Genomic DNA, 16,554 nt, shown 5'->3' on the forward strand with positions numbered 1-16,554 from the left:
GATAACTGTTCTATCAAATTATCGTCAAGCTTTCAAACAATTCAAGCGATAATTTTGCCTTTGATTTTGTAAATTGGTTGAAATTTTAACTTTATTTGGGTAAAATTGATATTTTATTTTCAATCAAAACTAACAGCTTTGCGTGGTTGGCGTCGTAGGAGCGTGTGGGTCTCTGCTATCGCATTAAGAGCTTTCCACTGTTTAATCCAAAGGATATAAACAGAGTTTGAACCCAGCTTAAATTGGGCAAAATTGGGTAAGAATTAAAAGTTGATTCTTTGGCAAATCTTTCAAAATCTTTCCATTATTAGACGCGTTAACTTGGCAGGTATTGTCGCAAAATGCCAAAGTGAAGTGATTCCAGTCTTTTCTGGAAAAAATCCAGACCTTTCCATTAAGTCTGCAATTTTCCAGTTAAAACCAGCATGTGATCAAATCCCAATTGATTAGCTATAACTTACCTGTTCAAAGTTATAATCTCCCAGTGGCTAACTAGCTGGCCTCAGAGGATTTGGGTTATAAGCTACCTGGTTAGTTATCTCGTTATAACACACCTAGAAATTTTAATAACCTATCAGTCTGATCAATACTTAATGCCTTAATTTACTTACCCTGCTCCACGATACCACACCACCATACCCATACACTCCATATACTTCACATTAGCATTCGTAACCCCCAAAAGTGCACGTATCTAGATTTACTTGTTTACTTTTATACCCCTCCCCCATTTTCACCCTTCTCTCTCTAGCCACCTTCACTTGGCTTGGTCGGGCGGCTAGTAGGCGGGTGGTGGGGGGCTTTCGGGGGGACGGTGATCAGGGTTGATCCCTTTCTGTGATCAGTTAAACAAACTTACCTCTCTTTATTTCTCTCTCTAATGCCCGGCTGTCTCCGAACCCGCTTGGCAATTACCACGCCAATTTCAATTTATAGCGCCTTGTGCCCAGTTTAACACCCCAATGTACAGAAAAAACAGGGCTGCTGCCGCTCATTCCATTTATTGTTGTTGTTTTTTCCTGTTTACTTGTTTGTTATTGTTACGTAAACACCACAAAAGGCGGCTTGCGCCGAAAGCTTGTCATGAAGCAGTGCCTAGCTGATAAAGCAGTGGTGTTTAAAGCGCCCCCCGTGAAGTACCCGATTTTGTTAATTTTTATCACTTTAGAGACTTTGTTCAACCGGGGTGTAATTAGTAGCCACACAGGTGAGTTGAGATAAAGTTAATTCACCCACATACTAACTATTAAACGGTTGCCTCTTAGTTATATACTTCAAGTTAAGGCAAACTTTTTACACGGTTGATCATTGACTCTTCTTTTCTTGGGTCCTCAAAACTCCGCTCAGCACAACGTTTCTCGGCATTGTGAATGAATGCAGGCTGCTTTTAAAGTATTCTGGAGCTGACAAGATCAATTTTGAGCAAACATCATTAAAATAACGTAGTAAATGTGTAGAAAAGTAATAGTGTGATAATTTGAAAATATAGAATGCAACAATTTTTTTTAAAAAAATTGAGCCAAAATTGACAGTTCACTGAAAAATTAGTCCGATAATCCTAAACCGAAATTTGTTCTCTAATTCTAATAAACACGCTTAATAAAGACATTGCTAACGTGGAGTACACAAGCTACATAAATTCATTCGTTTTCATTTAAATATTGCTCATTAATCAGTAAAATGGCGCTATGTGGGCCGAAATGTTGTTATTGGGTCAATACTGGCTGAGACCAGAGGGCCTCGAGGTACCAAGGGCAACATTTCGTTGTTTCCACCATTCATGATTTTGCCCTTCAAGTTAACGTTTGACATTTGCGAGTCTCAAAAATCAAGAAATGTCGAGTTTCGACTAAAGTTTGACTTAAAACGGCTGAAAAACGGCTGAAAACGACCCGGAACATCTGAAATAACCTCAAATCGGCCCAATCTGGAACAATAAGAGTCCCGGGATGCTAATTTTCTGTTTAGCATGCCCCCGGCATCATTTAATAAGACCACAGAAAAATGGTAAAAATCAATCATGAAAACGTGGTACGTGATAAAAGTTTTTTCAAATCAAAATTTTCATTTGAATTTTTATTGAAAACTTTGTTTTTGACATGGGAATCAACTTGCAAGTGTTGTTCATGTCTTGGCCAAGATTTGCAAGACTTGTAAGACTTTTATTAAGACTTGTCCAGCACTGAAATAATAAATAAGGCTTGCATAGTACTGATTTAGACTTGGAGTTCGGTACGGGGCAGCTTTACACTTAACAAAGTACCGACACAATTGATAATTGAACAATTCGTTTTTTTCAAAACTTTCTATACATAGGTCTCAGTATAAAAAGGAGTTATGGCGATAAATTATCCCGATTCCATTTATAATTGGCAATTTTATCATATGATGTATAATAAATTGTTTGTGTTTTCAAAAAACTTCCTCAAAGCCAACTTAGAAAAAGCACTGTACAATTTATTATAATTGAACTGAAATTAATTCATTAATTAATGCAGTAAACCACTGAAATCATTTATTGACTGTGAAAATAGACTAAGAGTTTTCAGTTTGGAAAAAAGTTTGTTCACATCCATTTTTACAAGATTCAAAGTATGGTTTTGCTAATTTAGTAAAGCGTGATCCCTGTTTAATGATATGAATAAAAAACAACATCAACCTACTAAGTGCATAAATAATAAGAAGATCAATTCTGAAAGCCATCACTTATAAAAAAGACAAACAATTGATGATAAAAACTTTCAGAGTTATATTTGAAGACCACATGGTTGAGATCATAACACTTTTTTGTTACTTAATAGCTGCCTGTTTAAAGAGCACATCTAGATTTTAAAAAATAGATATAATTTTTGTAGCGGTTTTTTTTTTTAAAAGTCTCGGTTTTTCAATTAAACAGTTATTTTGAGTTCACCAGTTGCTCATATTGATTTTAGTTTTTTTATGCCAGGTAAAATCAGAGGAAACCAAAAATTAGCCTAATGAACAACCGGTCGCATGCATGCTACTGGTCTCTTAAAAACTTAGGCATGGAAATTGGGCGAAAATTACCTTTCTTTTTTCCTAAAATTTTAATTGAATATAATTAGCAATTGACAAGAGACTGTTTATTTTTTCCATAAAACTCACTAAGTAAAATGTTGTTTAGCAAAATCAGAATGCCTAGAATTTCTGTTCAATTGGAATGTATTGAAAAACTTCTGCCTTGTTTTCCTGGCGGAGCAGCCAATGATAGCCTCCTACATTTTGCTTTCAGAACAATACCTCTGTTCTCCGCAAATTTCTTGCTAGAAATTTTTCTTCATTCAAGTTCAAATGGTGTTCAAACGAAAAGAATATAAAAAATTAAATGCCTGTCCACAAATTTTCTTTTTTCAACGAGTCTCTTTTTAGCTCTTTTCATTTGATAACAAATAATTCTTTTCCGAAATTTCCGCTTATTCTCATTAAAGCAGTGTAAATAACTTATTAAATTAAATCTATATGAGGTAATTTAAATCTATTTGAGTTAAAATTGGAATAAAATGAAACGATCTGATTGCGTGAAAAGGGATGTGTCTTTGAAAAAAATCGAGCCCCTTCATTTTTTCAATAAATCAAAAAATTTATAGTTTCTTCTCAACAATTGATTCAGTGCTAAACACTACCCAAGAAAAAGTACTTTTCGGATAAATGTTTTTAACATTTGTAAAGATACTTACGCGACAAGGCAAGAAAAAGATTCAGTGATCTATAGGCAAGGAAGGATGAGATTTGGTATTTGCATGTTTAGAACTGATTTTTTGTATCTGTTTTAAAGTTTTTTGTTCGAATAGCTAAAACGTTTCCTAATTAAGATAGGTTATTTTAGGGTATTCAAACCTATTTGAAGTGTGAAAAGACAGAAAAAGTCAAAAATCTTGAAAATGTTTAATCTAACTTTCTCCTCAAATCAAAGATTTCAAAATCAAAATTTACACATTTCTTGCTTGGAAACGCTATCAGCCCTATAAAACCATCTTGTTTGAACATTGTTTGAATTCTCGGAAACTTTCCTTTTAGTTCTATTTATAATACAACTCTTGCAAATTTTGCCCACATATCGTCTGTTTTCTCCATTTCTTTTGAGAGTTCCGGTTTGATTTCTGACTCGTAAGGTATAGTATACACCATTAATAGACCGTCGATAGAACATTTGAAAACTATTTTCAGATTTTACAAGCACTTTTTGATCAGGGTGTTTTCCAATTTAAAATTGTGGTCTAATTAAACACCGTAAAACTGTGCTTTTAACTATTAATTTTACGGTTTCGACATCAAATAGTATAGACATTTGCAACATTAAATCCACGTATTTAATTATTTCAGGGCCTGCTTCAAAACAGCCAGTAATTTCGACTCTCGATTTGAAATCGTTCAAATTTGATTCCAACAATTATTCAATTTTCAATTTCAATATCACTTCTCTTGCCGACAGCCAATCACATCGCAGCAAAGGAATTCTATCGATAAACATGACAACTTTGTTCGACTTAATGCCGCTTATTGACAACATGATAATCGAAGCTGAAATGACAATAGAACATGGTTCAAATAGAGAACGTGATCAATTCGGTCTTCATTTATCGACTAACGAGCATTCAACTGGTTTTGGGTGTTCCCAGATGCCCTGTTCCCAAGCAGAACTTCAGGTTCGTATAATTAATAGCCGCGAAGCGATAGCGGCTTTTATTGGGGACATCGTGGTTTTCTGACAATCCGAAGAATTTGAATTGTATTGGGGCGCTGTCTTTTTTTTTAAGATCTGTTCACACATTTTCATGATTTTTGAATTAAAATTGGAGTACTGATTTTGTCCACGCCGAAACAGGAAGTGGAGCGAAAAAGCGAGTGGCTTTGCGGCGTGAAATTTTTTGCTCTAATTTTGAAGTAGAGTGAGAAATTGGTGTTTGAACAAAAATTCGCATTCTCGCTAGTGGTTTTTTTATTCACATGCGGCAATTTCACTTTGATTTTCACTGTTTTTTTCAATTTTTTGGATCGGATTTTTTTAATGGTTTTCACAATCTACTCATAGTTCATTCTAGGTCTAGTTTTTTGTTTGAACCAAATTTACAATTCTCGTTAGTGGTTTTTTTGTTCACATGCGGCACTTTGCATTGATTCTCTGTTTTTTTAATGTTTTTTATCTGATTTTTTTAGAAACGGCCGATTCACTCATAGTCCGATCTAGGTCTAGTTTTTTCGTTTAGTTAATGAAAATTCTTTGAATTGCACTTCAGGACTTGTCATGCTATGTTTTTTTACTTAAAATTTTTTTCACCCATTTTTCAATGACTTTGATCTTCCAAAATGAGACAAACAGATAAAACCCAGCTGGCATTAAGTTTCATTACTGTAGGTTTTAGTAATCCTTCAATTGCTTAGAGTGGTGCAGCTGATGGTATGGCCTTAATTTAAGGTGAAAAGGTCATTTTTAGGAGTTTTTGAGCTCAAAATGGTGCAATTTTTCATGTTTATTTTTATTTTTTGTGTGTGTTTGATTAATCTTAGGTTGAAGTTTTAAATGCTGATGGGTGTCTTTTGCGAGACAAAATTATTTGTTATGACCATTTTATGAGTTATATGTTTTGGTACTACAAAGACAAACACTCAAAATGATAATAATTCTTGCATTTTTTTCAAGTTTACTGAAAAAATTTGTCTATTTTCAGTTATTTCAGACTCAAGGGCCAGAAAATCTCCTTTGAAGTTTGATGATAGAGCACTGCATAGTTTCTAGCAACAATATAAAATAGAATGTTTTTCAACTTTATAATGTCTGGAATTTTAGCATTTTTTTGATGAAATCTTCAATTTTTTTTCAATTTTCCTAATACCTCTGTCAGTTTTTTATTTTTGCCATATCTCATGGGCCAGAAAACCTATTCAATGGATTGCTAAACAGTTACAGCTTGGTTGGTAGTGTTAATGAGATTTTTTCCGACAATTTAACAATTCGAAACTTAGAAATTTTTTGATAAAAAGTGAAATTTCAAATTTTTTGAAAACATTAGTCTTTTATTCAGTTTTTCTTGTATCAGTAGTCAGGCAAACTAACTCCTCCATGGCTTGATAGTATGATATTACATAGTTGCTAGGGGCAAGGGAATTTTTTTCAATATTTTAATAGAGTGAAGTTCTTTTTTATAGAAATTGTAATTTTTTTTTAAAAAAATTATTGTCTTTTACCTTGTTTATCGATCATTATAAGCAAATGAATTTTTTAAGCATTAGAATTGGGTTACTGAATATCCTGTAGAGACACAGAAATGTTTCTGAAGATTTTAATATCACAATTTTCTGCAAAATTTCATTAAGATTTGCAATTGATTTCAATTTTTTGAACTTTTCTGTCATTTTCTGATTTAATCGATCGTCAAAGACCAATGAATTTTTTCAGGTCTTGCAGATATAATACCGGATCAATTTCAGAGACAAAAATTGGCTTTTAGCTATTTTTTGATATAGGTAGTTTCTAAGGCGATCAAATTTTGCCTTCGGGTTAAAAGCTTCAAGAGTTTTAGCAATTAGTATATTTTTATTTAGTTTGACCGATTGTTTTAGTTTCTCAACTTTTGGAGATGATTTTGTTTGTGTTTTGGCTGGCATTGCTAAATTAATCTGTTGGTCTCGTATGGTAATTCTAATTTTTTCATTCAATTCTTTGGATTGTATTTCAGGACTTGTCCTGCTATGTTTTTTTAATTCGTCGTCTTCGATTATTCTTGCGACCATTGACTTTTTCAAATTCATTGACTTTTACTTCTTTGTAGTTAAAATTTGTGTGGGTAACGCCTTTCGTTCTGCTTTTAGGTCAATTGTGTGACATACCTCAATAAAAAATGACTTCTGAACCCACTTAATGAACTTTCACTAGTTAAAGATCAATAGTGTGCATCTAAGTGAGTGTCTCATAAAAGATGACAGTCCGAATCTAACCCAAAATGCCTACTGGTCTAATAAAGGACTGGTGATCATTCTGTCTATCTTATTTCTTTATTTCTTTAATTGTTTCAATTCTATGGAAGGCCACATGTGTCTATCGCGGCTATTTTTCGGCAATCTGCAGGCTAAGTTTATTATTAAAGGCACAACGTTTTTTTCATATGAGGAAAAAATGTTGTGCCCTTAACAATAATTTGATGTTAAAATATGCTGCTTTAAAATAAATTAAAGGCAAAAATCGGTTCCTCGTTTTTGCGGGAGCAAGTGAACAAGGACTTAAGGAAAGGAGGAGAATGACACAAATATGTTTCTTAATTGAATTTTTTTTCATCAAATTTTCCTAAAAACACTCAGGCAAATTTTTCTCTAATTTGGAATACTATCAGATAGAAAACAATTGCAAATATTATGAAAAACTTAGATTTTTTTCTTTCACCCAGAAACGCCAGAAACAGAATATTTATAATGTTTTTAAAAGTCTCACGGAAGCACCCTTAACAATTGCAAAAAACACGCTTGTTTAAATACTATTTGACGTACATGGCGGCTAAGCACACATATTTCACTATTAAGAGCCAGCATGTTTTTCCTGCTTCATCTAGCTCCGTCAGGAGTTTTGCCTCTCTGCAGGTGGTCAAACTCTACAGGCGTTTGTTGATCTTAGTAGTTTGCTTATGCCAAATTGGGGCTTCTGTGTGATGAAAAGACTGACATGGGTTTCTCTCAAAGTAAAGATACAGACGCAAAAAAATATTTGCTTATCAAATCATCAATGTTTACGTGGCCGAGCCGTTCCGGCTCGGAATATTTTTTTAAAGAGCTGCACTACTAAGTACTTCTGTTTAATGTAGGGACTGTCTTCAGGGGCAAGCCCCTCAGCCAGTCCCAATTTTGCCTTATTTTGAAAAAATCATAAGTACGCAAACTTTCAATTTTTCAATAAAAGGGCTTTTTCCTTGAAAATTTCAAACAATAGTAATTTTTGCGCTGAAAGCACGTTTTTGGCATCAAAAATCACTTTCTCGAAAGTTTGATTTTTTCGGACTCGGTCAGAGCGTTTTTGACATCAAAGAACACATTCTCCAAAGTTTGATCTTTTCTGACTCGGTTAGAGCGTTTTTGGTCAAATTTTTAAAAAAATTGGGTCAAAAATTCAAAAATGGAAATTCAAATTTTTCAAGAACTTTTAATTTTTGCAGTTTTTATCACTCGCGTGCATTACTAAATTCCTGGATGATCGACTGGACTTTGCAGAACATTAACAGCTCAATTAGGTTAGCAGTAAACTCTTTAAGAAAATGGCACTTATGCCCCCCACCCGCCAAAAAAAACGTTGATCAAAAATGACGTTTAGATTGCCCCTACGCAAAAACTACCCTTCTGTGACCCCCACTATTTTCCGACAACAGACAGCTTTTATCATTGAGGTCATAGGTCAAAAGTCAACCATTTCCATGAAAAAAGTCAAATTTCACAAGAAATGTCAAAAAACACGACTTTTTTTGAAAAACTTTGACTTCTGTGACTTCCAACTTGTCTGCGCGCTATAACACTCCTACTTGTGTTCTACAAAAAAGTTGGAAAAATTTCAAAAAATTGCAAGCGGGGATGACTGTTCTCAAAAAGTTGGTTTTCGTTCCTTAGTTAAAGGAATACTATCTGGCAGGGCCCCTACCCCGCCAATCTGGGGAAAACTTGTTATTTGATTGTGTGAACGCGACCACCAAGTTTCATGAATACAACTTACCATAGTTATACACCTTTCGCTGAGATAGGTTCAAACAAGGAGTCTCGTTAACCTGCATTCATTCATACTGTTCGGATCCTGCTTATACACTTTTCTTTGCCTGATTGTCTCCAATTCAGGAATTAATCCTTTGGAAGGCAACAACAAAAAAATTAATAACGGCCAAAATTCAAGATTTCATTTAAGCAAAAACATACAGTACCACAGTGAAAACTGCATCTGATAGTATCAAAAACTAAACACACTGACTTTTGTCTTAATAAGAAGCAGATAGAACCGACATTGATGAGACTACGCAACAAGTCGACATAAGAGAACAAAAAACACAGCTCAAAACTTAACTGAATTTTTTAACATCAAATGATTTCATACGTTATACTAATCAAAACCTTTCAAGGAATTAGAAATACTAGATAAATTAATATGTATCACGTTATCAAGCCAATTGGATCCCCCGTTAATGAGACGAGGTCATACAACTACAAAATTATAGCAAACAAAGGTGAAACTCATAAATTCAAGAACAATTTACCAAAACAAGAAGCTTACAACTGGAATCAATATATATATATATATATATATATATATATATATATATATATATATATATATATATATATATAACTTTTTGGGACTCACCTTGTCACCAATGGGGAGTTTTTTTAAAGGTACTAATTTGAATTGACATAAACAAAGAAACGTAAATTTCAACCAGTGCCTGAAATCCAAAATTTTGAGTGAAACTTGATGGTGCCAAAGTCATAAACAGTCCGTTAAAACATCAAGCAAATAAACAAATTAGTTTTTCCTCCACAAAAACTGGACGAGAGATGTCATTTAGCTGTCATTTAGCAGGCTAATTTAGCTGTTGGGTGAAAAACGGCAAGAAGGAACAAAATTCCCAAGAAGAAAGTAAGGGCGAAAATTGAAGACAAATATTTTTGAAAACAAAGAAATTCAGAGACATTACCAATCTGCAGCAGCCAATTGAAAGGTCCACTCTTGCCTCAACAGGTAGTCATTGTGAGCAGTTAGTAATGAGACGCCATACAACAACAAAAAATTATCTGGCAAAAATCAAAATCTTAATTAATATCCACAAAAAAAAACGTTTTGGAAGTTTTTTTTAAACCTAAAAACTAATCCATAAAAATATTACATATATTCCAATTATTCTCCTCGGTATACCAATGAGACCCGCATTAAAACAAAGAGGTGATGAGACACTAAACCCATAGTGCAAAAAATTTTTCTTTTGTGAAGTTTCTGCACAAAAAACTTTGATTTTAAACACAAATTCATTAAAGGTATTAATTTTGGTTTCACTGGCAAGTGGTCGAGACCTTTCATTAAAGAGACACAGCTACATGTTGACTGAAATGAGGCAAAAATGCCGCAAAGTTCAAATGCCGCCAACTGAGAACTTTAAATTGATTCATTGATAAATCCTTGGAAGACCAACTGAGACCTTGATTATTGTAAAAAAAAACATAAGGCTACAAAAACAACAAATGCAGGAAAAAATCAAGGATTTCGTAAAAACTCTGGATTTATTATACCCCATCTTAGTCTAATACATATTTAGGCAACAAAATCTCTCAAGAAACAATGCTACTTTATAAAATTGTGTCATCTTATATCAGCAAAAATCACTACAAATTTAAATCTAGAATGCTACCTTTGAAAGCGGAAGTAGAAATAACCCTCATCTAAGTTTACAAAAATTGTGTTAGCATATTTTTATAAGTTGAAAGGAGAATATTTGGCCTATTTTTGAAAAAAAATAATCAGTTTTCAATCCTTTTGCCCAAATTGTTGTCAAAAAAATTGGATCGAACAACAATAATCAAACCTCCTTTACCCTTAAAGATAAAACAAGTATAATTTTTGATAACAGTTTTTACATATTAGCAAAGTTGATAAAAATTTGAGTAAAGTTACGAAAACATGAACAAAATCAATATAAATTAAATCGGGAAAAAACAAATTTCTGAAAAACAAATTTGAGTAGATATAATATTATACGCTTGAGAAGATTTCTACTCATACCACTCACAATTCTGTGCAATTAATACATCGATCAATGAAAACAGTTGAGCATAAAATAGTTCCTCCCCCCATTAGGGTTTTCGAAATAAAATTTGCACGTGAAGTTTTATAATGGTTTTCACCTTCATCAAAAATGAATTCTAAAACTGTCATGTTGACTCGAGTTTTACTGCTAATACTTTTGTCAGCCGCAATAATCTGAAATTGTAACTTTATAAATTTTGAAATTTGAGGTCGACTCGTGCGGAACACCTCTCTGCGTGTGTTCAGAACATTCTGTAAATCGTTTTTTTAATCTTGAATAAAGATCAGTTAGCGAGAAAAAATGAAAAACTCTCATTAAGACATGATTATAAATGACCGACACAGAATATAATGCAAAATTGTAATTTACGGGCAAATTGAACAAATTTTTTAACTTCTGAGTATAACTTTTAACTCCTGAACTTGTTAAAGCTTTGTTAATTAAGTTAAGAATATTTTTAAAAGTTTTGGTAATTAGCGCTTTTGTGTGCTTCCGTACCTAACATTCAGTCGCCATCAGAACTGGTTCAGAATATCTTCAGAGAAACATCAACTTTCAGTACTGATTCAGATAGTTTTCAGAATAGTTTTTGATTTCAGATTTACAATCGCGAACTTTTCATGCATTCCAATTTCTACGACGAAACCACATATCACACATTTGCCACAAATTCCGAACAGCCGACTAGGACGAGTCGTCTCAATGACGTCATTAAAGCACAAAACAATAAACATTTCGCTTCTACCTACGACAAAAAATGCTTACGAGTGCAAATTAACCGAGACGGTATTGGGAAAACGACAGAAAGTTTTTCCAGTTCAAGGTCAAAATGTTTTCACAATGACAATTCTCGGTCAAGTCAGCAATCGGTTCAAATAAACACATCATTTAACACCCAATTTTCACACTTATGGAAGGCGGAAACAGTATTTATAGGTGTGAACAGGTTAATTGGCAGTGATTCAAGGTCAGGCGATTATTTGGATGAGCTGACAGTTACAATAACCCCTGATACAAGTAACCGACCTGGTAAGTTATTTTCATTATTTTCCTTATTCAGAGTTGAAAGAAATAAAGAACGCTTCAAGAAAGTAAATGCGCAGTGCATATTATTAAATTAGAATCCTACGTTTTAATTACTAGAATGACGTCCCTTATTGATCAGATTGGTTGAACCACTTTGGACTTATCGTCAAAATTTTGTGTTAACTCGTTTTTGAGGACGAAAGGTCAAATGGGTCAGACGAACAATCGGTCAAGCGAAAAATTGCATTAAAAAAGACCACAAGATTAATATAATTGCTACAAAGTTCGTTTGAGCGCAATTAAACATTTGAAACCAGATTTCAATTTTTACTCGTGAGAACTGTTCTTACCGTTTGTCCATTTTAACCTCGTCAATTTTGATCAAAATTACAATGGGAGGAGGTGTAGTTCACATGTGTAATTATGAACATGTACATAAGTGTGGGCTTTGTGCTGTATTTACAATCGAGTGCACAAATGCAGACTTCTGAAATTTTTCAGCTGCTATCAAGCAGCCAGCATTGGCGCTTCACGATTCGAAGTTTTAATAAAAAATACTGATAAAATATCGTAAAAATTCGACAATTCTTTTTTGCTTATTCTTCCACTGCCCTGCCTGGTGGTAACCGGATCTTAATCTCGCAAGATCTTGCAAAACAATGTTAATCTTGCAAGTATTTGGATTTATGGGTTCTTATTTGGGAAACTTTCACTTAGCTCCTTATAAAACGATACATTTTCAGCTTTTAATTCTGCGTTGATCTGACCATATAAAACTATATCATCATTTAGGGACGTTGTGCAGCAACAGTTAAGTTTTTATTTAAGAAAAAGTAAGAAACAGCGCGGGTTCTCTTCGACTAAAATATGGTATTGCCTTGAAATCACATATCTCCACATCAGAATAAAGGCACAAGGGCATATGTAGAAGGAGCTGCTTTGAGCCTCCGGACTCCAAATTTTTACTCTGATAGATCATTCAATTCAAACTTAGCACCTTCCAGTGATTTGATTTGAAGTAAGCATCACTGCAACAAAGTTTAATTTCGGGTAGAAATAAAGTAGGTCTTGTTATGTTTAAGAATTGCGTGTCCTGAACAGTCTGTACTGTTACTGGTATGCTTTGGGGGTGGACAGTTTTGAGTGTCACTGTCAACATGGATACAAATGGAATGACAGCGCAAAAATGTGCTCAGGTAAATCTTTTCACCTTTTCTCCCATGTTCTACGTTTTTCTGCTTAGTATCAAGAATATCTCTCGCAAAATCATTCCACTCAGCTAAAGTTGGGACAAATAAAGATCTTAACAAAAATTGGTCAAGATTTGTCAAGGAAAATTAGCTGAAAAAGATAAGATTTAGTTCATTCTGCGTTTCTCGAACTGTAAAGATTGATTCACTTTGCTAAGATATTTAAGCTCTTAGAGTTTCACTAAAAATAGATATTACATGTCTTGGCAAGGAGTGCCAAGTTTTGTTTTTCCTCTAACCCAGAGGAACCACAAAAAATTTGGTAGTTTTTCTAAAGGGAAAAATTGCAAACATTGGGGTCAACTAAAAAAAAATTAAAAACGAACGAAAATATCTCTTTGAAAATAACTATTTAGTTTGAAAAACACTTGTGAGCTAGGAGCATCAATTTTATTACTGTTTTGAGTAGCTACGATAGTTGCTTGTGCTGATAGTTCATTCAAGAAATTAATTTCATTATTTTTTCATGTTGCGAAAACATTATTCTGATAAACGGCAATAGAAAAATCCCCTCGGTAACGCTGAAATTCACCAAAAACATTAAAAACAACATTTGAAATAAATCAATTCAATGGCAAAAATGGTCTTTTAATCACAGTTAAGAGGCCGGCCAACTGACTTTAAGTACTTTCGATAAATTCAGATTTCTCTCGCGAATTTTCTGAGAACAATACCAAAATTAATTTTCTGAGAACAATACCAAAAAAATCAATTTTGAAAAGTACTGCCACTTTATGCTGTGTCGACATTGAGATAAATGTCACTTGAGTTGCGTGAAGTCCCACACCGAGAAGATTTTTATTGAGCAACCTGATTGTTTAATCAGTTCCCAGCAAATAAGGCTCTTAACACAATTCAACTACAGATTAATACGATGGTTAAGCTTTGTTGTTATTGTTTCGACCAATTTAGTGGGGGAGGAACTATATACTCAACTGGCGTTTTTGCGTGCAGTCAATTTTTGACGATCGGTATATTCATCGTACAGGATTGTGAGTGGTATCATTCGAAAGCTTGTAAAGCGTAGAATTTCAAATTCAAACGTTTTTTCTGAATTTTGATTTTTCCAAGGCAAGGATTTACGGAGGTTTACAAAATTGTGAACGTTAGCCTAACATCTGTTGTTTTGCTCACATTTTTCGTAACTTTTGCTTATAATTTGATCATTTTTGCTAAATTATGATAAGATTGATTTTACGTTGAAAGAGAATTAGTGAACTTTTTGAACCAACTGTTTTGGCAAAAATTTCAGCAAATTTTTATGAAAATTTAGCTTTTTTCTTTTCATGAAAAATGGCGTCAAATCTGCCCCATTTTTCCCAGTTTGACCGATGATGCAGACAAAAAAACTGCGGGAACAATATTTGTTTATATAGATTTGGTCTATTTTACTTCCGGTTCACAAAAGAGTTCAATTTTGATACTTTTAGATTTTTGGTAGCCGAAAGAATAAAAAGCGAAATTTTAGAAGAACTGGTTTTAACAGCTGCGCAATGGTAGCAATGCCAGTTTTTGCCTCATCGTTGAGTTTTGCAACCAGAAAGGGCTCAGATTCTATCTGACTCTCTTTTTGAAATATTTTTTTGTATTATTGTCAACCCAATTAAACAAAAGCTTCTTTTTCATTTGAAAGCCCAAATATTAAGAGATGCGTTTAGGTTCCAACAAGTTCCAAAGAAACAATATTGTGTTTTATGATTAAAGCTCACGGTGTTTATGACTCCGACAAATTGTTTGCTCAATTTTTCATTGATTACTTTAGATCTGCCAACCTTTGTTGTTCTTTTTATAGTGATATTATTAGGTCCAATTAATGGAAAAGTCTAATGCAGTATTTAGTGAGCTATTGGAGAAACTAAATAATGCTTACAGTTGATACTGCTTTTTTTGTTAATATAACTCGATAAGTATCCAAAAACTCATATTTCATTTTTGATATAATGAATTTCTGGTCAAACTAGCTGTTTCGGTAACATTTGGTACACTTTTGGTTTTTAGGAGAAACATCAAGAGCAAGACAGTTTTAATCTAGTTGTGGAACTTTAAGGCTCAATAATTATTTGGATTGTAAAGGGGCGCCGTATAAATAATTTTTTGTAAAGGGGCGCCGTATATAATAGAAACGTTCAACAATCATTAACCAATGAAATTGAAGTGTAAAAGAAGGCCAAGGAAACTGGATAATTTCAGTGAAAAATGGATGGTTTTTTGGCTTTAACACCGTTTGCCAAAAAGTTTCGCGAAACTTTGATTTCTGTCTGTATTCAGCGTAAATGTATAATACTTTAATCTTTTTTTTACTTATGTAGTTTATTTATGTCATTTATTTTTGGTGACCTGAGCGGTTATAAAATAAATATTTACCAGTTTTAGTTGAAAACTTACGGTTGTAAAGGCTTTAGGAATTTTTTTTAATTTTTTTTGAGATTTTCTACTTTCAATCATATTTCTGCAACCTTGTAGCGTAGTCTCGAAGACGCAACACTTAGAATCAATTATAATGTAGACCTATTTGTTTTCATATATTAGATAATGGTCCTTTGGAGTTGATACTAAGTCTTCTTTTATTTTTTATTTATTTTATTGACATTTTCCTATTTTTGAGGTTCTCTTCACTGTTTTTCTTCGATAATCTTATTAATTGCCTATTAATGACAGGTCGCATATGACACAATGGCCTTGAATTAGGGCGCAATTGATCAAGCTCAATATTTTTACTCAATAGATTTTGAACTTATAGGTTTCGACACCGTTTCCTGGCAAAATTGAATTGACTGTTTGATTTTTGTCTGTATTTTTACCTTTTGTATTCGCTTGAGTGTTTGGATAGGTTTATTTCTCACAGACTTCGCTTGATATCTCCAATGAAGCAGTTTAATGATTTCAGTTGATAACTAATTGTTTTATTGACCCTCAATTTAATTGTTTCCAAAAAGTGTAAGCCTTGCCCCTTTTCATTTTCTGTCCACTTGTTGTTTTAACAAGTGAACAATATATCAACTTTTGAAACTTCCTTGTTGTATCAAAAATCAAAAAACAATCCCAATTGATTTTCTATCAATCATTTTTTTTGCAAGTTTGCACTATTTAGCTACATCTTGAGATTCATTTCTATGTATAAGCAAAAAAATTAAAACAAAACGGAAACAACCTCGAAAAAAATAAGTAAAGTGTTGATAAACTTTTGTTTTCTTATTTTCCAGAGTCTTAACTTGCATTTTGATCTTGTGAAATATGTTCCGCGGAAACTATTTTTGATAAAGCCAAAAAACATGAAGATGTCTAGTAAATGGTGGTTACTAAAACTTCAGGATCACTTTCGACAAAAATTAATTTTTTCTGTTTCGTCATCTTCTGTTTTCCTTGACTTTTTCAACTACTTGGCAATAAATATGAAAGCAAATTAACACAAAGAATGCCGTTACGCCGAAAGAGACATTCCTTATCAACAAATATAGAAATGTCTTAAAAGAAAATGAGTTCTTTTCATGTCT

General features: G+C 33.2%; 1 protein-coding gene across 3 annotated transcripts in view; it reads left to right on the forward strand.

Annotated features, from left to right (window-relative positions):
- Nucleotides 1-205: 205 nt before the first annotated feature.
- LOC142345807 (uncharacterized) overlaps nucleotides 206-16,554 on the forward strand; it is a 51,110-nt gene continuing 34,761 nt past the window's right edge. For 2 of the 3 annotated variants that reach the window (XM_075398178.1, XM_075398179.1), the window contains exons 1-4: nucleotides 798-1,207; nucleotides 4,345-4,667; nucleotides 11,384-11,813; nucleotides 12,893-13,006. In XM_075398178.1, the coding sequence (XP_075254293.1) occupies nucleotides 1,084-1,207; nucleotides 4,345-4,667; nucleotides 11,384-11,813; nucleotides 12,893-13,006 (991 nt within the window). In that variant the 5' untranslated portion in view covers nucleotides 798-1,083. Of the gene's footprint in view, nucleotides 531-797; nucleotides 1,208-4,344; nucleotides 4,668-11,383; nucleotides 11,814-12,892; nucleotides 13,007-16,554 lie in introns of those variants that run through there. The other variant, XM_075398180.1, reaches the window with a different exon arrangement.

This window comes from Convolutriloba macropyga, chromosome 9 (genome assembly GCF_964194025.1).
Source record: "Convolutriloba macropyga chromosome 9, txConMacr16.3, whole genome shotgun sequence".
Taxonomy (NCBI): domain Eukaryota; kingdom Metazoa; phylum Xenacoelomorpha; order Acoela; family Convolutidae; genus Convolutriloba; species Convolutriloba macropyga.